At 48.4% G+C, this 25,400-nt stretch overlaps 1 protein-coding gene across 6 annotated transcripts in view; it reads right to left on the bottom strand.

Moving 5' to 3' along the window:
- MTSS1 (MTSS I-BAR domain containing 1) overlaps window positions 1-25,400 on the bottom strand; it is a 138,841-nt gene that overhangs the window by 112,236 nt on the left and 1,205 nt on the right. For all 6 annotated transcript variants that reach the window (XM_090283383.1, XM_090283382.1, XM_090283381.1 and 3 more), the window contains exons 2-3: window positions 4,014-4,075; window positions 207-280 (exon numbers count right to left, since the gene is read on the bottom strand). In XM_090283383.1, the coding sequence (XP_090139509.1) occupies window positions 207-280; window positions 4,014-4,075 (136 nt within the window). The remainder of the gene's footprint in view (window positions 1-206; window positions 281-4,013; window positions 4,076-25,400) is intronic.

Raw genomic sequence — 25,400 nt, 5'->3', positions numbered from 1 at the left:
TTTTTCATTCTTCTTCTCTTGTGCTTTACCGTCCGGAGAACTCTGCAGCTTCCACTGTGTGGAATCCCAAAGAGTTTAAAGTTTTTTACCTATGAGTCAGCTGAGCTCTGATAACTGAGGCTATCTCTTCTCACGAAGCCACCCAAGGGAAAGAGCCCATGTGCTGCATCCCCCTCAGGCTGGAAGCCACCCTGCCATCTGCTTACCACGTGTGTTGGTCGCCATGTCAGCCACTTTCTGAAAGGCGTCCAGGAAGGCAGCTGCTGCTACTACTGTCGTCCTAAAATACAAACAGATGACAAGGCATGAGGAATGTCTGACACTCACACATGCGTCACAGCGAAGGGGCTAAAACCTCTGCTGAGGACGGAACATTATCTTCCAGGGAAAACCACCCGACTGGACAAGGACAAGCATTCGCTTGGTGGACCTGCTGTTTTCTCAGGAAGCATTTGCCTCCTCATATTATGAGCGCTCTGCCCCGTAATGTCCAGCTCACTCGGTGCTCGTCAATAAATGCTAGCAATTCTTCCCACCCGGAAGTATACAATTATTACTGGGTAAAGTTCCACAGACGAGGGAAAGACAGGTGTTTCTACTAAAAAGAAAAACATTAAAAAGTATAAATACTACCGGTAAAATTAATTTTAATAGTGGGAAAACAATGTACACGTGGAATCTTAGCGAGAGATCATAGAGTTTAAATAACTCATTTTAGAGATGGACACACTGAGACCACACCCACAAGGTGACTTTCAAGATCGCCAGTTCGTGCCAGAGCTGGGCCTTGTAGCCCGGCATGACTCACCGTCCCATGCTCATCCCACAAGTCAAGATCCTAGCTAGATATGTGACTTTTTCCCCTAAATCATAATTATGATGAAACTGAAATATGTTTTTGCAACCTTAGAATGCTATCTTCAACTGCATCTTCTGAATTCCTAAAAGCTGAGAACAGGGAGAAGTTACTATACTCATTTGCTGGCCTCGAAATAATTTCGAATTCTTCACAAGCACTCCAGCCCTCTGAGATGCCCTGAGCACTCTGTGGTCTTCTGGTTCCTGGAACTGCAATCCAAGGTGTCATCTGGTGAAGAGCGGGGACACCGCTCCAGCTCCATGCCGGGGGGGGGGGGGGGGGGGGGGGGGGGGGGCGGACATCCCAAACAAGCAAGCCTGCCCCAGGACTTGCACTTTATAATCAAGCTTGTAGCCTGATTTCCAAGTATTTCACATATGAATCCAGTCTTTACTGAGCATTCCTAAGAATGCAAAGTTTCTGAAGGAAGAAGATGAGAACAAGGATGATCAAGGAAAGAGTTCAAAATGGAGAAAAAGAAAAGAAATGGCCTTTAAATATAAGCAATAGAGGCTTGGAGCAGTAGGTGCCCGGAGGTGCTGGGCGTGGTCTCTGGGAACACCTGTCCCTTAGAGCCGAACTTCAAAATGAGGCCCGAGTAGTTTCCAGTAGAGCAAGAGAGCATTCTGCTCAAGTTTTTTTTTTTTTTTAAATGACTTAAAAAAAAAAAAAAACCCAAAATAGCACTTTGAAGCACATTTTTAAAAGATCTGACATCAAATGCAAACCCTGGACTGGTTAGCTTTACCAAACATCCTAGGACCTATAAGGGGCTCATTCTGATTTCTAGTCACTGTCGAACACGGTGGCTGGAATTAGTCTCATTCAGGTCGACGCTGATCACCCACAGTTAATGAGCCCACTGTGGGGGTGCCTCGTGCATCATGCGTCACTGGGACCCCACTGAAAATGAGGACGGTGGTCAAGTGTGAAGAATTAAGAGCTTTTAAACACTGCCTTCCAGTGAGTCATATCCCACGGTCTGCTGCTGTCACAAGACACTGTAGCCCTCTCCAAAGGAAGAGCACAGAGAAGCAGCCACCGGCAGCAGGAAGGGGTGTTTCAGCTTACATGCTCCCAGACTCACTTCCCTTGGTCCTTTCTTGAATCCCGAAGACCACACCACGCGTGTGAGGCCCCTGGAGTGCCCTCAGCCGGGTGCTGGGAGTTTGACAGCATAAAGAAATGGTGCCCTGGGTGGTGTGGCTCAGTGGATTGAGTACCAGCCTGCGAACCAAAGGGTCACCGGTTCGATTCCCAGTCAGGGCACATGCTTGGGTTGCTAGGCCAGGCCCCCAGTTGGGGGCACACACAAGGCAACCACACACTGATGTTTCTCTCCTTCTCTTTCTCTCTCTAAAAATAAATAAATAAAATCTTTTAAAAATGGTCCCTGCTCTCAGGAGGCCTAAATGTTGTTAAAAAACATAAAATGTACTGTTTATACCAGTGGGACTAAGATGACATTGCTCTAAGTCTTACTCTGTATTGATATGTTCAATCGGTTAACCACTTTAAGCTCTGGCTTCTTCATTGGTAAAAAGGGGTGGGGATCATTTCCTTGGTCAACCCTGAAAGCTTGCCAGACAATGAAATGAGGCCAGATAAGGAAAAGTATGTGAGGGGTGGGGAGGTAAACATAAATGTTTTATTGTTTCACTCCAGGAAAACACCTACAGATGGAAGCTAACCTAAATAATAGTGGCAGAGGAAGGGGTGCAGATGTAACTAATAAATAAGAAGAAGGGCCTTGCATTCTGAGTATTGGAGTTTGGACCCGATTTGGCATAAAGTAATCACAAGTTCTTAGGCAAAGAAAAGGTGAAGGACTTGACAAGTAGGGAAGGAGCCATGCTCCAGAGCCCCTTGTCCACCCGGAGGCCCACTCATGGCTCCAGAAATCCCAGGTTCGTGGAAGAAAATCCCAGGCCGCAGGGAGGTGCAGGACCGAAAGGGAAAAGGTCCACCTCTCCCGAGTTCTTCCGTCCCGATCTCCAGGGGAGCCATGCTACGCCCAGTCCTCTGGCCAGAACTCTGAGCTGTAACCCCTGGTGTCCACAAGCAAAGGCCCAAGAGCGTCACGACATCTTTCCATTCTCCCTCTGTCATCCAGGGCTTTTGATCCTAAAAAATACCTACCTGCTTTGTTCTCTGGAAAATCGCCCTCACACATCCAAACCAACCTATGTCATCTCCCACATGCCATGATCAATGGTCATGAAACAGATTGGTTTTTCAAATGTTCCCTCCCTCATGGAACACCCACGAAGTGCAGAAAGTACCCTTTCTTCCCACTGATTTACGCACATATAGTTTTTAACAAGAAGATGCAGATATATTTTCTACTTCTTACCAAGTGATATATGAGCAAGCAAAAGATGGGACAGTAATAATAGCCCCTTGCGGGCAGATGGAACGAAATCTTATTTTTTTTAAGCAGCTTTATTGAGGCATAATTTGTATACCATAAAAATTCACCCCGTTTAGGAGTATAATTCAACAATTCTTTAGTAAATTTAGAGTTATGCAACCACCAACCACCCCAGTCCAATTTTAGAACATTTCCGTCACCCCAAAAAGATCCCTCGTGCCCACCTGTGGTCAATCTCCTTTCCACCCCTGGCCTCAGGCAACCGCCAATCTTTATCTGTCTCTGCAGATTTGCTTTTTCTAGACATTTCATGTAAATGAGGTTCTACAATGGTCAACACTCTTTATAAGAACGGAGTCTGGAGCCAAACTCCCTAAGTTCAAATCCCTGCTGTTTACTAGCTATGTGACTTTGGATAAGTTATTGAGCTTATCTGTGCCTCAGTTTCCTCATCAGTAAAATGGAGATAGAAACTGTACTTCGCTCTTGGGTTTGGAAGATCGAAGTTAACATATGCCTAGTACACAGTGAGTGCTCTATAAATGCTGCCCATTACTACTTAACATATAATGCCCCATTTCACTCTCAAAATTCTTGTGGAAGGAGGCAGAGCAGATGAGTTTAATTTTATACATGGGAATCAGAGGCCAGGACATTCAGCTAGTAAGTGACAACGTTCAGGTTAGAAGCCACCACACGCTTCTCTGCATCTTGGGGCCATCCAATGCTGTCCTTTGTCGAAGGACGTTGCCATTTTCCCGGGGACAAAATACTTCTACTTACCGAAGCTGGGACTGTAGTTTTCCCGCTTTGTTTATGAAATCTTCCCAAACTGGGTAGCTCCCCTACAACAAAACAAAGCCATCAATCAGTAAGTGACACTGCGATTCAGACAGTAACACACCCAATTGCAACGACGCAGGGAACAATCTGCGCGCTCGCTTCCTTTGCCGTGCGCGGTCTGTTGCCCAGGTTATACATAAATGTACTGGCTCGGGGATGGGGCAGAATGGGCTCAGTCCCTGCAACCTAGTAAACACCAACTGGAACAAGTTGGGCAGAGTCTAATACATACACTGATGCATCACTTTTTGAGTCAATAGATGGTGGGCCCCAATTCAAGATGTGCAGAATCTTTAAGGCTCTACCTTGAACCACCTGATCATGGCCCTGGCTGTTCTCCCTCTTATGCCAAATGGCAGGGAAGAAGGAATCAGAGCGACTGGGGCTCCCCTAGGACAAGTGGCCATTGGGAACATTATTAGATTATCAGAATCTCAAGGCTGGGAAGTTACCTAAATATCACTGCTCCACCGATGGCTCGAACCCAGCATCTATCTGTAAGATGATAACAGATGGTTCCCCAGCACATTTCAGTCACCAGTGAACTCATCACTCCCCCACGTCAGCCTGTATCTGCCACCCTGAACTATACAACCATGTAGTCCTAGTGCTAACCTTCTGGACAACTTCAGGCTAAGACCAATCCTGCCTCCACATGGAAGTCTTTTCAAAGAACTGAGGATAACCAGCACATTCACCACAGCTTTCTTTCTTTCAGCCGCACCCCAAGTTCGATCCCATTTCTACCCAGGACCCTGCTTCATATCCCCACAGAGTCCTGGGAACGCTCCATTCACCTCTCCCTTCTCTTCTAAGCATGGTGCTCAGACACAGACTCAACCCCGCTGGTGCAATTCTGCCAAGGCCAAACCAGGGCGGGCTCTGACAACTCCCTGCACATACACGTTACATTCGCATTAAGATCTAGTAGCCACCCAACCAAGAGGCAATGCAAAACAAACCCAGAGAAGGGGAAACCATGGTTATGGAAGTTATGTTTGGCACTGAATCATTTAAATATAGAATTAAGACTAAACACCTGGGGGGTTATGGTTGCAGGACAGAATGTAAATGCTATGAACCTGCACATGGAAAAACAGCATGGGCCACCTTTTGATTTTTGTTGTTAAGCACAAGAGGCAGAAACTATATAATGAAGTCAATCATCTCATCTTTCATTACCGAAGTCCAATCAAAATAGTCGGAAACTGCAACTGAGCTAAAACTTAACGATTTCACCTTCCTAATGGTTTTAATAATCTTGTTTTTCTTACCCTGAGAGCAGTTTCTCAACCTTGCCACTACTGACATTTTAAGCCTATCATTCTTCTTTGTAGGGGGCTACCCTGTGCATTGTAGAATGTTTAGCAGCATCCTTGACCTGTAGTCACTAGATGCCAGTAACATTCACAGATGCCGCTGGTTGTGACAACCAAAAACGTCTTCAGACATTGCCAGATGTCCCCTTGGGGGCAAAATCATTCTTAACCACTGCTTTAGAGGAATGTCTGAGAAACTTATTTCTTTTGGTGCAGAAACAGTTCTCTGAAGTTTAGCAATTTCTTTGGTATTATTTCACTTCAGTTTCAATTCTGTTAAATGAAAGTAAAACTAAATATATTTTTATTTTGAAACTGTCATGCAGAGCATGAACACCTTGTTATAAAAATGCTTATGTATATACATTTCTCTAGCCATCAAGTCTGTCTGAAAATGTGCAGAGAGATATCTGGAAAACTGTCAACCAAATATTACAATGGATTATTTCTGGGAGTAAAGATCTGGAGCAATGTGTTGCTTCCTTCTTTGTACTTTCCCCTCTGGCCATAGCTTGATTTTTTTTTTTTTTAAATAAGGTCATGTATCATTTTAATAAAAACAATAAAAGTCGTTACATAAACAAAATTTAAGATCGAATTAGCGGTAGTAGGTTCTGACAACAACAGCACCATGAAGTTACAATCCAGCCAAACCCTAAATTCTCTCGCAAACAAGCTGCTAGAGCACAGCCGTCAGCCCCGCGTGTGCACCTGGGACCTGCCTGGCCCGCTGCAGGACTCTGGGTTTACCCCTCAGGTGCGCTCCACTCCCATGGGAAGCTAGGCTGCCCCAGGTCAGGGATCCTGTCTGACTGGTTCCTGGCAGACACCAACACCCATGCACAGATCTTGTCACCGTCCTGCTAAGCCACATAGCTCCCATCCCATCTTTGGGCCCTGGGGGGCAGTTCTTCACCCCAAGAGCATAACTTTATTTGAACTTAGGTTTGAACAAAGCCTTGCAAGAGCTCAGACCACCACCATTCAAGCCCATCAAGACATTGCGGGGAATTCCAATTTTGATACCTAGGATATTTACCGTTTGCCTATCAAGTCCAGGTATAAACACACCTTCTGCATCTACACCCAAATAATGGAAGAGGTAAGGGCTGAGGTCGGAGTCCGCTGGCTGCCCAGGAGAGACCTCTGCCTAGGCGGGCATTGGTGAGCATCCTTAAGAGCACAAGCCAACCAATGACGGCCTCATCTAGCCGTCCTTCCCCTTCCGATCCACAAGACAGTGGGAGATTTTTGAAAAGCCCAAGTTCAGACTCACTGAGCACCAGCTTCTAGCCAAAGGTACCATGACCTTACATCTACATAAAGGACATGAGAGCTACCTCCTCCTCTCCCCAGCACCGACCACTCCCACCCAGGGAGCCCTGAAGAAAGTCGCTGAGATGACAAATAATATTTTTTTTAAAAAGGTCAGGCACATTCACTGAGAACATGACAGAATGGCAAGAGGCCTGTGCAGGAAGCACCAAGCCCTGAATTCTAGCCAGGGTCCTGCTAGGAAATGCCTGGGTGAGGTCACTTTACCTCTGAGGGCTTGTTCCTTATAATGATAAATAGTAACAAAAATGATTCCATCACCATTATTGAACACTGACATCATTTGAATACTGAAAGAATGCACAAAAGGATAAAGAACACAAAATCACGCCCTAGCCAGGTGGTTGGAAAGTCATTCTGCACACCAAAAGGTTGCGGGTTCGATTCCTGCTCAGGGCACGTACCTAGGTTGCAAGTTTGATCCCTGGTTGGGGCACAAATGAGAGGCAACCAATCGATGTTTCTCTCTCTCCCTCCCTCCCTCTCTCTCTCTCTCTCTCTCTCTTTCTCTCTAAAATCAATAAATATACCCTTGGGTGAGGATTAAAAACACACAAATTATAAAGTTCGGTCTCATGGATTGCATCTTAACTCTCCTGTTTGCAACGTGACATCAGGCAAGTCGCTCAACCTCTGCACGGGGATCTGTCACTACTTTGCAGGGTTGGTGTGAGGCATAAATGAGGTCGGACGTGAAAGCGCTCAGTCAGTATCCAATACACATTTGAGAGGATTGATCCAAGTGCTTTTCAGGTCGTCGGGACAGAAGTTTACCACTCTGTAAGTCAGACCGTCCACCTAGTGGATCCCTCCCTCTCAGTCCCAAGGACAGAGCCAACTGTGCGCAGGTGCGCCGTGCGTCCCACGGTAGGCTAACCACAGTGACAGCAGCAACGGACCGAGGCAGCTGGGTGCACACCGCCAGACAACGTCTCCGCCCCTCCTCTGTCAACGGCGGGTAGAGTACTCCAACCCGACATGAATGTGCCCGAAAACAACGACTGCTCCAACCACTTCAAAAGCTACCTACCTGCCCCCACTTGGAGCCTCATTTCAGTCTTTACCAAATTAGCAACCCAAGGAGGGCCCCTCTCCAGTCATGGGGTGCAGAACCAGCTCTCCGCCTCCGAACGCCCCCTCAGCCAGGAGAAGCCTGCCAAAAGCAGCTCTCTCCTGCCTTAATGATATTTGACAGTCTTTCAAAGTGTCAGGCCTACCTCTTTTAGGCAATCTATAATTTAATGGATTCTTAAAAAAAAAAAAAAAAAAATGAGCTTCTAAGAACAGAAGACAAAAACCTCCTTGTTTAAGAAAAAAAAGAAATTTTAATGTGTAAATGTTATTAAAATGTAAAGGCAAGGTGATGTGGGTTGCTCCAGGTTTTTTTTTAAGTTTCTTTTAAAGTTTCTACCCACCTGCAATCGGTTTTACTACAAAAATCCAAAAGCTTGGAGGAAGAGAGAAAGAAGGGAGAAGGGACTTGGAGAAAAGGTCAGAGAGAAGCCGTGGGTTTTTCTAGACTACCAGACTCAGCAAAGGAAAGCACATTCAAACTTTCCGAGGAATGTGCCAGTCGAGAGAGTGCGTGCCCCGAGGGCCCTTTCAGAAAGCCACTCCGATCCAGTCCTTCATTTTTCAATTTGCAGCCCACCCACCAAGAAGTCCTAGAAAGTCCTCTCCTGGGGCCACATTTCTGACTGGATTCCCATTTGAGGAACTCTCTAGAAAGGCAGTCCCGGAGCTGTGGAAGAGTCTCAACGCAGACCCCACTGTGGGGTTCACTGGAGAACATACCAAGGTTTCATACTTTTCCAGGCAAACCCAGTGAAAGAAAATGAAGACTCCCACCCAGCACCCGGGTTCGGCCAAGTCCAAAGTCACAGGCAAAGCGACAAGGGGGAAAAACAAAGACTCCTCTCCCTCTGGGACCCCTGAATTTCTGTGCAGAGGGAAGGAGGCAGGTTTGGGACTGTTGGCAGTTGTTGAAAATAGAACTCAGATCACACTGGGTTCTGAGAGAAGGAAAAGCCTCGTTACAGAAACGGAAGAGAAAGCGGGTTTGTTTACCAGCATGGAGAGGACTCCCTAGGTCAAGGGGCGTGACAGTCCCCATGTCCCACAAGGGCAGAGAGGTGGGCTTCCCTGAAGACAGGCTCCCACTGATGCCCCACAGCCACCTGGGCCCCACGCTCCCCCCCCACACACACACACACGCCACCCCTGATGGCCGTCCTCTCCTCTATCCTCCTCGGCCATTCAACCATCTTGAAAGCTTCCCCTCAGCTGTCACCATCCAGCTCAAGTGTCACCTCTTCCAGAGCATTCTCAGACGCACCTGCTTCTCTTCCATCATGCAATTCACCATCTATGAGCCTGAGCCCCTCACCCACTAAACTGTGGTCCCGAGGACTGAGAAATGGGGGCTCTGTCCGAAGGACACTGGGGTGGAGTGTTGACGCTGGGAGAAGCAGGAGATGGGTGGGGTGGACAAGGTGACCATGGACAACCTTCAAGGCCAAGGTCCAGAGCATACGTACCACAAATGGGGCAGCAGAGGAAGACTGTATGGCCTTCATTCACGTGGCGAATGACAAAAATCTCAAACCGGCCAGGTGACAAGAGAACCTGGCTAAGGGGCCCCACACCTGGCAGCAATCTGGTCCCTTGGGTAGTGGGGAAGAGGATGGAGTCATTTTCTTACTGCTGAGGAAGAAGGCCCATTTAATGTTTAACTCCTCAAGAGTTTGGTGGCCACCTAAACAAACATGTGAGTTGGCTTCCCCACCCCCACCCTCACGGCTGAGCTCCGGGCACAGCCCTGGGTCTTCCCCCTCTTCCTCCACTTCCCCCACAGCCAGAAGGCTGGGCCTTATGCAGGGCACGGGACTGAGCCAGTGGCCTTCTGGTCTGGGGTTCTGTTCTGTTCTGTTTTGTTTTGTTTGGTATCAAACAGAAGCCTGGACGGCGTCCCACACACGGAGAAGAATAAACTGTAACTCATCAGCACGGCTGGTTAACGTGCCCCATAAATAATGCAGGACCTGCCTGTCCCAGCCCAGCCCAGCCCGCCGTGACAGCGGAACCTCAGAGGACAGCTGAGGGAATCAGACACCCGTGCAGCCCCACAGGGAACGGGGAGGGGCCCGGAGCTGGAGAGGGGGCAATTTCAGAAGGGTCGAAGGCTGGAGGAGACTCTCAGAAGGGGGAGAATTCAAATAGGCGGAGAATAAAATAGGGACCAGTGGGCGACAGGCCAAAGAGACTCCGGTTCCAGCTCAAAGGCCTCTGGTCTGTTCATGGGTTCCAGACAAAGGCTGGCTCACCAGTGGTGCTGGCTGATGAGATCCCAAGGCTTGGGTATCCAACTGGACAGGGAACCTCTCAAGCTCCTCTTTCCACCGTGACAAGCATCGCTGTCACCAGCAACACCAAACATCACCATTTTCTAAACAAGCAGCTGGGGGCCAGGTACTTACATCAACATTTCCCAAACCTGGGGTTCTTGCAAAAACGCAGGTTCGGACTCCCCGGCCCTGAGGTGGGGCCTGGATGTGGCATGTGTGACTGGAGTGATGCCCCAGCCCCCGGCCACATGCAGAAGAGCACAGTTTGACATGCACTTTTATTACAGGCTCACAACTACTCCGAGGCAGCTACTGCTATTATCTCCCAGCCAGGGAAACTGAGGACCACGGAGGCTGTATGCAGTGGGCTAGGCTGAAATCTGACCCCAGGTGTGCCCGACTTTGTGACCCAAGTGCTACCCTGATTCTGGGAAACGCAAGCACCGAGAAGCAGCAGCCCCAGCCTCCCGGTCCAGCCTCAGGGCTACAGCCAGCCACTCAGCAGGCAGGCTGGGTCCCGCTTTCCAATGGGGTCCCATAGGAGACCAGTCAGCATGGGGTGTTGAGCAGGTTCCCTAAAAACACAACCCCTGATTGTAACTGCAATGCCCCGAGGGAGCTTTAATGCCACCCTAGACATGGTCAGGATCCTTGACCAAATGAAGAAGAAAACACAAAACAAAGAAAAGCGCTCCCTGCAGAAGAAGGTCTCATAGGAACGCACTGGAAGTGTTCACAGTTGCTGTCCTTAGTGCTATGATTACGGGTAACTTTATCACATCTTCAGGTTTTCTGTAGATGCTGGAACCAACCTGCTTCTGCCAGGAGATGGGACAGCCTGTCTGGGGCATCTCTATAGGCTGCTGCTGCCCCCAGGTCCCTCCATGGGTCTATGGGAACCTCACCAGGGCGAGCGCGAGGGGTGTAGCCCACGACACCCCCTCCCACATGTCTTCCTCTGGGCCCACCCCTTGGTGAGCTCAGATTCTGGGGAAATGAAAAAGCTAAGCTTTAAGAGAAAGCTTCTAAACTCAACAGGAGCGCCTCTGGACTGCTCGCTTCTTTAAGTGCCAGGCAGGAACCTGCGGCCCCCAGAAGTGGGTGTGCAGGATGATGGACAGGGCCCGTGAATGCCTGTCACAGCTTTGTCCCCAAAACCACCCTTTCCCACCCCATCCTGCAAGAGGAAGGACTCCCAAGATCCTCGGATAAAAGGCACTGTGAAAGCCCATCCATCATAAAAGCCATTCCTGGGCTTTTATTCTGATTGGAGCTCGCCTAATCCACTAATTATCCCTGTCCATCAAGTGCATGACAGCCCTGGAGATAATCAATGGTTGCTTCCTTGCACGCCCACCCTCGCCCACTTGCCCAAGCTCCCCAGCAATAAATACGCCTATAAAAAGGAAGATTGAACCACAAAAGGTGCTGGCTCCATCTGTAACTACGACACCCTAATTAAGACAAGGACATCAAGCTTTGTTCTTCCTCCCGGGTTAGGAGGTGCCAGGCCCCGAATGCCTGTTTTCTGACATATGGGCAGGTCTCCACTGGAAAGAAGTTTTTAAAAAATGAACGAATATATCAACCGTATCTTCAAAGTAGTATTTATATTTTAAGTTTTCTACCAAGGAGCCTTCCCTTTGTCTGCCCAGAGCCTTCCAATAAAAGGGCCCCTAGCCATGTGGACTTACATATTTAAATTAATTTCAATTAAATAAAACTAAACATGCAGTTCCTCACTCGAGTGCTCCCTAGCCACATGTGGCTAGTGGCTCCAGTACGGGCCAGTGCAGACATAAAACACTTCTGTCACCGCAGAAAAGTCTACGGGACAGCGCCGGCCCTAACGTGACAAAGTCGCCCGGGCGTCTCTGGGGTGTCCCGGCTGCAACAAGGTTTCTAGTTCTATCTTTTAACTTTTGCAGAACTGGTGTGTGTGCCATGACCTACATTTCTTTGAAAAGGAAATCCCTGTCCTTTCCCATTCTCCGAATTCCCCTTACCCCACCCCACCCTCGCCCCCACCTCCATTTTCACTGCCGTCATATTTCCTCTGGTATTTCAGAGAACTGTCTGGAACCATCTAGGAGTTCACGTTATTTCGCGACCGTCACTAAGCAGCCCATCTCACTTGACCTATACTTGACAGGGTCCAAAAGGCTTTCCCAACAACCCGGAAAGGGCAGGTGGCAGAACAGGCCTATAACACTCCCCTTTCCCCCGGGGAAACAAAGGCGCAGAGAGCTTAAATAATTTCCTAAAGGTCAGGGAAGGGCTTGCCCTCAAACCTAATTTACTTCATGAACTGCTCCCTAAGTTTGCCCAGTACTTTTGAAAACAAAACTGTTCCCCGGGTTCACCTAAAACTTACTGCTTCTCCACAACTGGGAACGTGGGGACTCACTAGCTAAGCACCTGACTGATTCAGGGCCTCGCGGCTCTTACCCACGCGCTAGTAAGTAACGTCTGTGTCCAGCCCAGGCTCTCCAGAATAAAAAATATCTATCCTCCATCCTTCATCCCACCATACAGAGTCCAAAGCTGCTGCTGCCTTTGTTTATTCCTGTTTATAAATGTCCACGAGAGATAACGAACCTAAGCAAATGACCAGTGACCTGCGCACCCTATAAAAATGTCAAGTATTGTTACTATGACACACGTTTCCACTTCTCCCTGGACGTGCCCTCGCTGACTTGCCTTTACCTGACTCCACAGCTGCTCCTGCCCTGTAGCGATCAGTTCTTCTTGGGGGCAATCTCTCCGGCAGCCTGAGCAGATAGATACACCAGCACCCATGACTCCCACAGGGGACCCCACACGTGCACGGCCTTATTGCTCTGTGCACACCTGTCGCTCTGCCACCTTCCGCTAAACAGAGCCTCCTCCACACCCCCAAATCCAAGCCGGCTGCTGGAAATGACAGCCAGGGGACATCACAAACAAGGGCAACAAGCGTGTTTGTTCCTTCTATCGTCATTGCCCTGCTTCTGCTGTCTTTCCACTGACTGTCCTCCTCCTTGCCTGGAGAGAGGACCCTGAGGGGCAGCCACACTCCAGGTCCGAAAGGACCAGTGGGGTCTGGGGCTGACGCGCCAGGCTCTAGAGTCACACTAGCTGACTTCAGCTCTACCCACTGGGTGGCTGAAGGGACTTAGTCGGCCAGGGCTGCCCTGTCTTCTTCTGTAGACAATGCCCATGGTAGTCCCCACCTCAAAGGACGGTAATGAGTGTACGTGAAATAATGCAAGTGCTCAGGAGGGCAACTGGCACTCGGTACACGCTGTGATGGCTGTTTTAATGAGTCAGCATACAATGCCAGCCACCTTGACCCAGACATTTAATGAGCACCTACTGTGCACAGGCGACAAGCAGAGTGTAGGCCATACGGAGACACGGGAACACTGACATGTAGGCCACCAATCCCAAAGCCCTCGGAGCACACCCTGCTCCAAATATAAAGTACTGGGAGGTGGGGTTGGTGCAAGCTTCCAGGAGTGGGGTGAGGCCTCCCCTAAATCTCAAAGGATAAAATAGAATTTTCCTGACAAACCAGAAGGAAACCAAGAAGGAAGGGAGGAAGTATTCTTGCAAAAGGAACAAAATTAGCAAAGAAAAGGAGCTACAGAAGGTCATGCAACATTTAGGCACAGCACTCATTTTGTGCACCTAAAACCCGTTCCAGGTAGGTGTGATTTGAGAGTGCGGAGATCCCTCCTACTCATCTCAGGAGCTGAGAGGAGGCTCTTGGTGGCTCCGGGTGGCGCTCCACTTCCACCTACTCATGGTGTAATCCCAGCAGGACCTAGCAGACACTCACCGGGGAATGTCTGCTAAACTACAGATATGGGAGCCCCACCCCCGCCCTACTCAATCAGCATCTCCAGGGGTGGCCCGGGGACCTGCATCTTACACGCTCCCCGGGGAAATTCCTGCTCTGCTCAGCAAGAACGGGGAATCCCCACGGGGGCCTAGGAAGCTGTGGCCTCAGCGGCTTCTCAGTCCTGTGCTCCTTGTCACACAATCCCTGGTGATGAGCACTCACACATGGGCACGTGAGCTGATACGCTCACACTTTCTGAAAGCCATCAGCCATGGGTTCCAAAAACCATGAAAAGTACATACGTTTGACCCATGATAAATCCTTCAGGGAAGCCCTGACTATGGAGGTCAGTAGGGGGCAATGAGTTTGGAAGTAACACTGTTATCGCCCTTTCGGTGTCATTCCCAGCTGCCCGGGGCGGGGCTTGGGGGTGTGGAGGAGGCCCTGTTTAATGGAAGGTGGCAGAGCGCACCAACTGTGGCCCGTGCTGTAAGGCCACTGCTCCCCGGGGTAGACTTGACAAGTTGATCACACCGCCCCTTCCTTAAACCCTAACCATGTGTAGCTACTAAGATATAGTCATTGCAGCGCTGCTTACAATTCAAAATCTGGACACCACCTAAACACGAACCAGCACGGAACTGGCTCCCACCTCAGGGCCTTTGCACATGCTCTTCCTAGCCTGGGACATTCTTCCTCTGGTATCTACATACTTCGGAAGCTATTGCTCTGGGAGGCCTTCCCTAACCACCCTATTTAAAAACCACAACATGGTCCCTGCTTTATTCGTCCCACCCGGCACATAATCTTCCTCATCTACAAGGGAAGTGACTTAGTTTGTCTCCACTCCCCTAGAATATAAGTTCCAGGAGGGCAGGGATTTGTGTCCATTTTATTTACTGCTATATATACCCCCAGCACGTAACTGAGAACCTGGCACACAGCGGGTCTTTAAACACATGTCAACTAAGTGAAGTAACTACAGGCATACAAAACAATGCACCACCACGCAGCCATTAGAACTGACATGGCTTGTAATTACACACATGGAAAGGCAGTATAGTGAAAAGCTAAGCGAAAAAATAAATTTCTGGCACAGCATAAGCGGCATGAACCTTCACCTAAAATGTGTGCACATAACCCACTTTGTGACCAAGTGGTTAAGGGTGACTTTGATTTTTTACTGAACTGAGGTTTCTTAGTTTGTCTTCCATTAACTTTCTATTACTTGCATAATCTTTGAGAAGTAATCCCTCAGGAAATGCTCTCAAAACATTTGCTAATTTATTTTTAGGAAAAAGCTTCCTCCTTTGTGACTTAATTAGGGTGCCCCTAATTAAGGCCAGCCCGACATCAAAGAGGCCAGGTTCCAGGGGACCCCCGCTCCAGGTCTACCTCTGGTTGCAAGCAGACCTCAGTCCCTCCAGGCGCGGCCCCGCCTCCCAGTGCTCAGAAGCCAAAGGCTTGGCCATCAGCTCGCTACTCCTGGCTCTGCTCCCCGCTACTTGCTTCCTATTGGGGCGCCTCATCCAATTATTCAGGCCTAGATCACATCCTGCTGGACAGCTGGCTTTGAAGGTTCAGTAAACAATCACTTCAAAACAAAGAGCGACCATTAAACCAAACTCAAAGACTTCCTTACTGGCTGCTGCTCCGCTGCAGGAGCCGGGCTCAGGGGAGCCAGGCCTCCATGTGCAGGTTGGGTCTGCCTGCCTGGGAACTAATCTCGAAGCAGGTCAGCCTCCTCCAGCACATATCCCCCTTCCTGTGTAGCACTCAGTCATGTGGGTGCACAGCTGGGTACTGGGGTGACCTTGATGGGGGGGGGGGTTCTTCTGCAAAGCAAACATGTGCCGTGTGGCTGTCACCTTGGACTACCATGTCAGGCCCTTAGGTCTCACACCCTGCCAGCTCCTCACATACTTTCCTCTGCTGAGAAGTGAACGGTGCTCTCCAGTGAGTCAACTGCCCAACGATTTCTGGATCAAACTCCTCTTCAGATAGACGGAGGCCCTTTGAGCTTCTTGAAGCAAATCAGAGAAGAGCTTAGTTGTTTTTTTTAAGCTTTATCTGGTTCATCCTGAATCCTAATGGTGTAGACAGAATAGTCACCAAAGAGATCAATGAAATACACCCATTACAGAATCTGAAAATGAAATCCTAAAATACTATGTATGCCATGAGAGACAGTCCCACCTTGTGGATAAGAGCACAGACTCTGGAGCTGGACTGCCTGGGTTCAAATCCCAGCTATACCTCTTACCAGTTTTATAAAGTGAGCAAACGGCTTAACCTCTCTGCACCTCAGTTTCCTCCTCTGTGAAATTATAATGAAGTAATGAACTATCTACCTCACTGGGTGGTTGGATTAAGGATTTTATTTGTAAAGCACTAGAATATGCCTGGTTGTGCCATTTAAATGCTTGTGAAATAAGGAAAAGAAAACTCAGCTCTCAGCTTGGGTGTTACCTATACCAAGAGCCTCCCCTACTCAGTCCTTCCCATACACATACGAATCATAGGTCCTACCCAGGGCCCCCCAAAAACATTACGCTGACATCTGTCGTGGCGCTGATCACACTGATTGCTTGTTCCTTGTCTGTTCCTCTTCCAAACTAAACAACTTTAGGGTGAGGGCTGTGTGTCTTGTCCACAGGTGTATCTCCACCACGCGGCAGTGCCTGGCACACAGCAGGCACGTCATCAATTTGTTGTCCACATGTAATGTGTTCCCTTAAATGATTTATGGGTTTAAAAATCATTTCACTCTTGTCTCTATTGGAGATAAAGGTTTCTTGTATTTTCTGAGACACCTGAATGCCACTGTCAGCAGGGTACTCTGCTAGAGATCACCAGGGTAGCTGAGACAGACACACAGAACATTTTATTTAGCAATTATGTCATGCTGAGCCCTTTAGATGACTTTCTCATTTTTCCCTCAACAAGTTTAAGAGGGAAGGTATTATTCCCCTCACTTTACAGACAGGAAAATCAAGGCTCAGAGAGGCTGAGTAACTTGCCTGAGTCACACAGTGGCAGAGCTGGGTGTCAAAGGTCAAGAGCAACCACTAAAGGTAGAATCGCCACAGAATGTGAAAAGTCCCTAAGGGTATCTTATCTGGTTTGGTGAAAAGAAGAGGGGCCAGAAATCACACCACTTTCTGGCGAGGCCTTGGAGGAAGAGAGAGGTTTCCTTAGGCAACAATGGCAGAGAGGGTCCTCCAAACGGGGCAGACAGCAGGAGTGCACAGCGCAGGACGTGCTCCAAGAAGCCAGGGAGTCCCGGCTGGGGAGCAGTGGGCACAGAGCAGACCACTCAGCTAGGGCCAAACCACAGAAGTCCCCGAATGCCAGGCTAAGACAGGGGGGCCACATGCAGCAGGTAGGCAGTGAGGAAGAACCCAAACATGGCTCAGCTGTCAGAACACGGAGGCAACTAGAATGCACACCTGGACTTTTCATATATGCTAATCAACCTGGCCCTGGCCAGGGTCCCCAGAGGATCTGCAGAGGGACCAAGCCCGATATGTTAACTAACCTGGTGGGGGGGAAAAGCAATGAGATGCAAACGACCTACTGGATATGTTGATAAGCAAACTCACCCTCAGCGAAATGTTTTGTTGACAAGCATAAAAAAGATGCCCGCAGAAGTGCGGGTGGGACTCCTACGGGCCCATGAGGAGGACCGGGAGTCCCCAGTCCCGTTCCCCATTCCCTTGCTCCTACGGGCCCTCCAGTCCGTCCGGGAGTGGCCTCTCCCCTCCACTCCCTTCCCCCTTTTCCCTTAATAAACCCGCTGCCTGCTCTCACAGTGGCCTCCGGGTGACTTCTCAGAGCAAGTGAGGCTGCCCTGACACCAGCCTTGCCAAGAAACAAGTTTCAGCAGGAAGACGCTGCTACAGAGCAGGCTAGAGGCAAATGAAGCCTCTTTTCCTGGTGGTCAGTCCAGAAAGAGATTCAAAAATGTAGACAGAAAATGCTGGCCCTTGCAAGCAACTCCTCTCTCTTCTGACCTTGGTGTAAACATCTCCCAAAAAAAACAAAAAAAACAAAAAAAAAAAAAACTTTTCTAAAGCATTAAATTAAATGCCCTGGAGACTTCAGCCCAGGCACCCGGTCCTCCCTTCCCCTTCTATACTGACAGTGGGTTTGCAAATACAGAAATGCAAATAGGAGGCCTAGCTGAGCCAGATGAGGCTATAATGAACTCAGGGGTAATTTCCTTAGCAAGAAAAAAACTCAAGTTCTCCATTTCCTGCAACTTCAGGGGAGGCTCTCCATGCAGCTGGGTGGGTGTGTTTGCTCTCAGAAGTGGTGGAGGTAACTACTGCGCTGATGTGAAGAAGTCAGAATGCTTCGCTCCTCGTCTATGAGGCAGAGTAATAATGGTAGCTAACACCTGAGCCCCTTCATAAGCATTAGCCCATTTCGGAATCCCGGCAACAACCCTCTAAGGTGGGTAACTTTACTAGACCCATTTTACAGAACAGGAAAATGAGGCTCAGAGAGACGCAGTAACTTGCCCTCAGGAATTAAAACCAGATCTCTTCGACACCCAGGTCAGCAGTAGCTCTATAATCTCTACAGGAGGGGTTTCGGGGCAATGACGTGGCCAGAAGAAGCAGAAAGCAAGCACCTGTTTTTACTTCCATGCTACGTTATAGATCTGCACCGACCAATATGGCGGGCCACGAGCTGCATACAGCTCTTTACATTTAAACAAATTAAAATTTAAAAATCAGTTTGTTGGTCACACTAGCCACATTTCAAGTGCTCAACAGTCACATGCAAGCCGGGAGGACAGGACATCGCTCATCACAGGGTCCCCAGGGGTCAGGGCTGGCCCAAGAGCAGGTAACATAAAACTGACCACCCTGTCCGGGAAGTGTGCGCTTCAGTGGTGTTAAACGTATTCACACTGTTGTGCAACCATCTGAAGATGCTCTCCCTCAAGCCTGACAGTAGAATTACCTGCGGGTGCTTTTGAAAGTCCCGATGCCCAGGAAGCACTGCAGAGGCACTGGATCAGAACCTCCGGGGGGGAACAGGGTCCAGGCATCGGCATCTTATGATTTCCGGGAACACAAGGCACCGGCCCTGTAACCACGCCCATTCTACCGAAAGGGGTGCAACTGCCCCAAACCAGCTCCTCTGGCCAGACCCACTCCTCCCGCCCCCTGGAGGCCCCTGTCCTGTGGGGGGTGGCGGCAAACGGAGTCCTGGGTAAAACCCACGGTCCGCCTCCAGGAGGCCGCTGATGCTGCACAAGCTAATACTTTACTGCTGGTCAAATTCTTTGAGGGAAAGAAAGCAAATAAAAAGACGCACGGCTCAAAAGGCACTCAATTGCTTTTTTTCACCCACTTAAACTAGACAGGAAAAGAAAAACCACTTAGAAACTATGACCCACGTGTGCCAAGAGTCCACAGAGGAAGGAATAATTTTTTTTTTTTTTTTTTTTGCCGTCCCATCAAGTTCTTCAAACACAGACTTGTAATGGCTCTACCAACTCAACCCAAACTGGAGGGCTACCTGGGACATAATTAAATACTGAAAGCTCTTTTACAAGGGAGTTCCAGGACTGGACACGAAATAAGTTCAAGGTAAGGAGTTCTCTTTGAGGAGACTTTTGAACTCTGGGTGAACTTATTCAATTCATATAACTAGGAGGGGGCTGTCAGGCTGGCATAGTCGCCCTGCCTCAGGGACTGATGTCTATTTGTGGCCCTCTGGCCCATCATGGAGGCCCTTTGGGGACAAGGATGGGAGCCAAGGGTAACTGCCAGAGCCCAGCCCAAAGAATTCTTCCCCCTCTACGCACCCAGGGGAAGAAGAGGAAAGGAGAATACAGGCTGCTTGTTAGGAAAGACTGGTAAGTTGAAGAAGGAAGGAAGCCACAACATGTCGATACGCCATAAATTAAGTGATTTCCACAAAAGTGGCAGCTATCTGGGAGCCGCCTACCCCACAAGCCTCCTGACAGCGTCTCGGCTCACACGCACACCTCCAGGCTGGGTTTGGGCCAGAGGCAGAGGTAAGACCCCACTTCTTCCTTGAGCCTCTTGTAGGAGGCAGGCAGGTGAAAGGCTGTCTTCTAGAAATAAATCCACACCCGTCTCTCTACTGTAGTTATGTTCTAAAGAGCTCCAGTTTTAGGATCAAACAGGCCAAGGTCCAAATACCAGTCCATCTCACCATGGCCTCACACAAGGTCCTGACTCCTCCTCCAAGCCTCAGTTTTCTTATCTGTAAAGTGGGGTTAATGTGAGGATGACATGAACCCATGCACACCAAGCACTTAGCACAATGCCCAGCGTACAACAGGTTCTCCCCACTTCTGCCCCCGTTCACTACATGCAGTGAATACTGAGCACCGGCTTACTATGCACAGGTGGCAGGCCAGAGCATCTTAAATTGGGAAGCATTAGAGATGACACGTGCTCATGCCAAGGACTTCCCAGGGCTAAGAGGTGGGAAACACTGATAATGGGTCGCTGCTCTGGAATCTACACTGGGTGGGTTCGGGTTTTGCTTTTTGGTGTGGGGGTGGGGGGGCACATACTCAGAAGAACCCTTCCGTGGTCTCCAGCCTATTCGAGGGAGATCCTTGGCCATCAAATGCAATGGGCTTCCCTCAGTGCTCAGCCAATTAATTTACTCCACTTTTCTTTCTGGTTTGTTCCTTAATAAGGCCATATCAGCAGCGCAATCTGTAAATCTGAGTTAAACTGCTTAAGGCATCAGTTAAGGGGCCCCAAATACTTCTTGTATGATATCTTAGGCAGCTGAATCTGTCCTCTGGTTTTTGTTTGGTTTGGGGAGAGGTATTTCTTTTTTTTTCAGAGATGTGGGTTTTAGGGGAAAGTATCCCGAAGGCAGTTCTGAGAAATAATGGTGAACTTGAAATGATCTCATTCTTCCACACCCAACTTTGAACGTCTAAAAGTCTCTTGCTACAGAAGGGATCTTGCCAGCTCTCACCCATCTCTGGGAAGATGGAAAAAGCCTAGGTGAAAATTATAGATAATAAATCAATAGTTTCAACCTTTTTACCCTCCAAGCATCTGAACGCCCTTAAAGGAGCTGGCCAAGTTGACAGATATCATTTTAGCCTTGTCCTTTTCCCTACCCCCAATGCAAAAACAAGAGTTCAGAGGCCAAGAGGTCAGCAGCTGAGGAGACATACTATGCATGGGACATACTTATAGTCAAAACTGTTCCATGTTCATCTGAAATTCAAATGTAACTGGGAATTCTGTATCTTTGCTTGCTGAAATCATAGCATGGAACTTGGTACCTTCAACTCCACTGATGCTTAATAAATAAAAACTATAGAATTCTGGGTACATATTCCTCACATAAGAACTGAATGATAGCTCAGTTCAGGCAAAATTCAAACTCAGCTTACCTTCCATACAAACCATGGCCTAGGACTGCCCTTCTCTCTGCATTTGGGGGCACTCCTAACTATGGAATTTTACAACACCAAGCAACTAGTTCTAAACTATTTGGTTAAATATGAGGTAAAAGGGATTTTCCCACAGAAACACTCAAGCCAAGATTTAAAAAAAACAATTTCTTTCCAAACCTGGACAATAAAATTTGCACCTAAAAAAAAAAAAAAAAGATATACATAGAATAGACCCGAAATCTCTGAACAGGCACCCACTCTGGGCAGCTCCCTGCTGTGGGTTTTATGACATCCTCACTTCAAACCGAGGAAGCTGTAAAAGCCTGGACAAACACAGCCATTTGCTAAGAGAAAAGCCAGCATGGGGCCCATGTGTACTTTACAAGGGCTTTGCTTGTCCTGCATTTGTGTGTCATCATTTACAGACTGGCTTGCTTCCCTCCGAGCACCTGGCCACGGGCAAAGGCCTCAGCTGGGATTTCAGTATCTTCCTAAAGGCAACGTTTTGGGTGAAGAGTCCTAGGAAGTCCTGCAGGGGCAAACGGAAGCCCATCCCCAGGCTGGACTCCAGGCCCTTCCTTCACGACTATACTGTATCTAACGTTAGCTCCTAACAGCCTACAGGGACAAGCGCCTCTCCAAGGGCAGGCCCAGCAGAAGGTTTCCGCACAGCAGGCCCTGGATAAACACGGAGAAAGTGAGCGTTTCTTCTGATAGGAGCCCAGAGCAGGAGGGAGGAAAAAAACAACCCTGAAATCATTATCCAGAGCTGGACCCACTGCCCACATTCTTGATCTAATGATAAGTGAGGGAAAATATCAGGACGTGCCTTTGAACCACAAAAAAGATTTCCATGGAATTCAAGAAGTCCCTTTAGCAGTTCTAATTTTAGGCAGAACTCAGGTGAGAGGATACTGGTAGCAAACAGAGGTGGCGGCAGCAGAGAGGAGCTGAACAAGGCCCCTATTCTGCCCAGTGCAGGTGCTGGTAACAGAACACCACCAAGTGAGACCCGGGGTGGGGACCGCAAGGTGCGGCCGGGTGTTTTTTCACTCCCAGTCACATTATATAACCCCAAACACACTCTCCGACCCAGTACAAAGTTCTCCTACATCAGGCCCAATTCTGCTCCTGACATGCTGATTCTGGAGCAACAAGGCTAAGAAAAATATTTATTTTAGCATCCCACTTTTTTTTAACTAAGTTAATTATTAAAAGAAGAGAGACAGCCACAGGGTGAGCTGCCCCCAAGTTTGGCCAGAGTCTCCGGGTCCTAAGAGCTCCCCCAAACACAACCATATGCTATGCTGGTACAATTATTCACATTTGTAAAAAAATAATCAATTAAAAGATACAAATATCAAATCGGTATGGTGTGCACCTGAAAGTAATATAAAGTTCTATGTCAATTATATCTCAATTCAAAAATAATAATAATGATCAGCTGTTTGCAACAGTTAGCCTGTCTTTCCCCAGGACTTGGATAGAAACTTCAAAAAGATTCCAAGGCCTCCTTAATGCAGGCAACATTACCCAAACATCAGAAGTCGGTCAACTGACTTTCCACACACAGTCACGTCCAGGCTTCTGTTCCCTGAGACACACGGGCGATGGGCCCTTGCCTCCAGCCACATGACTCTCTTGCCTCCCCTTTTCCTTTGGGATCAGCTCACACCAGATGACTTGATTTATGTGGACGGGCGGAAAGGCAGCCAGTAAGCGATTTTGCACACCGTTCATTACTGACCACCACCACAGTGTGGTGGAAGAAAGGGAAAAACACAAGGTTTCCTCTCGTCAAGGAATCAATAAGTTATTTAACAGCTGCATCCCACTGGGAAACAAGTGAGGGTTTCTTCTGCATCCCTCTCCCTGCAAAGGATAAAAATGCACATCCGAGGACCCAACCGGATGAAGGATCATTGGAAGAAAGCAAAAAGAATCTTCTCTAGCTTTTCTATGTCTTGAGGTTCTTTGGTTTTGGAAGATGGATGATGGTAGGCCTTGACATCACTCCATTGTGTGTGTGTGTGTGTGTGTGTGTGTGTGTGTTTTCCTACAAAGAGGAAACTGTCTCTCTTCCTGTGCTGCTGTTCATTTTGGAGAATCAAATGCTACAAAAAAAGCCATTTTCCTTACCCTTACTCACCCCAGTCCAACATCACTTCCTAGAAAATAACCTAAAAATGTCCTCAAGGTGGCATTCCAAATGGGTTTCCAACATTTACACTTGTCCTTCAAAGCAAACGGAAAGGGGACCAAAGGCTTGATACACCCACCATGGGAGTTCAAAGAAGAACAGATAAGCAGGTCACTGGAAAGTCAGCTGACTTCAGATGTTAAAAACTGACTTTTACTGCTGGCAATTGCATGCCTATGCATACTATACACTGCTTATCCTATATGCCCAAATTTTAAGTCCCTTTTAAAATGCCACTGTCATCTAATCCATGACAAAGTCTTTTAAGAAGAAAACTGAAAATATTCAGCACTTGTCTTATGCATAAACAATCTTGGAAATCAGACAACCCTCCCTCCTTTTCCTTATCTTTCTACTCCCCAAAAGTCTGAAATTCTGCAGACCCCCAAGGCATATGTTAGTCTTCCACTCTGCCTTGCCTTTAAAATCTCTGACTGCCAAAACAAAACAAACAAAAACCTTTAAAATAAATGTCTTCCCACAGGATGTTGAACAAATGATACTACATTCAAAGGGAAAGATCTCAGGAACCACAAACCATAGCTCCAGCCCGGAACAGGCATTAAATAAGCCTTTATTTTTAACTGGAATCTTGCGGAGGAAAACAGCATGCCAACTTAGCATCCACAAATCCCCCAGGGCCACGTGCCTCAGGGCAGCCACGGGTGGCAGGTGGACAGCAGAAGGGCCCACCTTCTGGTGGGTTACCTTCAGAAGGGCTTTGGGCTCAAACCAGTACTGTAAATGGGAAGAACCAAGCCTAGATCCTGGATCAAGGAACAAAGAGAGAGAGAAAACTCTGGATGTGAACACTCTGGGACTGCAGTGGGCAGATCTATTAGGTCACTGGGTTCAACTCTACCAACCCATCTCAAATTCTTCTCCTAGTGATAAGAATAGACGTGTGCCTCAAACCAAATCTTGTTTGGTTATAAGGAGTGTAGAATTTAAGTTAGCCAGAAATACTCCAAGAGTCCAAGGAGGCACCAATCTTTGTCTCCCAAGAGCACTTCAATGGTGGATTGGGGGCAAAGGAATGCAAGAGGCTGCCTTTGAACAGGGAATAATCTACCTAATTCCAAGTGGCTGGATTAGAGGCATTCCTGGGCAAGCAGGGTATCTTTGAAGATAATGATACCCAAATGTCAATTTCTAACAAAAGGCACAGTCTCTGTAGAAGGATTTGAAAATAGACACGATCAGGACAGAGGCACCTTGGAAAAGTTCACCCTGGGCAAGGTGGCAGTTGGTTCTAAAAGGGGGAAGCAGCCTGTGACAGCTGAACATTCCTTCTCAAAGTCCATTTCCAAGGCCAAACCCTCTCCAAACCTTACACTTCATCAGACAAAAGCTCCTCCCTGCACCCAGGCAGCGGCTGAAGAGGGGCTGTCCACACCCACTCGCTGCACAGCTTCCAAACCTGCCCACTCCTTTTGGAAGCTGAGCTTTTAATTAAACACCACCTCCCCGGATCTGTTGAGGCAACTGAGGCTGGGCTAGAGCCAAAGAGAAGCTCTCTAAATACACATGGAAAAAAAAATTTCCCCCACCGCCCCCAATTCCACCTCCAGTCAGCTCACAAGGCTGAATATATTTCCTTTGGATGAGTAATACGGGGCCCTGGTCTCCCTATGCACCAGAAAATCCACATCCAAGGATCAGGTTATCCCCAGTCCCACCCTTCGCAGGAAAAAGCCAGGGTGTTGTTCTCCGCCCCCAACACACGCGTGTGCGCGCACACACACGCACGCGCGCACACACAATTTTCACAATCCTTCCCAGAGAAAACCTGGAGTCTGTATGTGGTGGGTACGTGGGGGGGGGGGTTTGCAGTTGTTTGTGGGGCCCCAACCTTGCCTTCAGGCTGGGAACTCAGCTAAGGAAAGGAGGGGCCC

This window comes from Furipterus horrens, unplaced genomic scaffold (genome assembly GCF_987537825.1).
Source record: "Furipterus horrens unplaced genomic scaffold, mFurHor1.1.pri manual_scaffold_7, whole genome shotgun sequence".
NCBI classification, from domain to species: domain Eukaryota; kingdom Metazoa; phylum Chordata; class Mammalia; order Chiroptera; family Furipteridae; genus Furipterus; species Furipterus horrens.
This window is presented reverse-complemented; position numbering and strand designations above follow the sequence as displayed.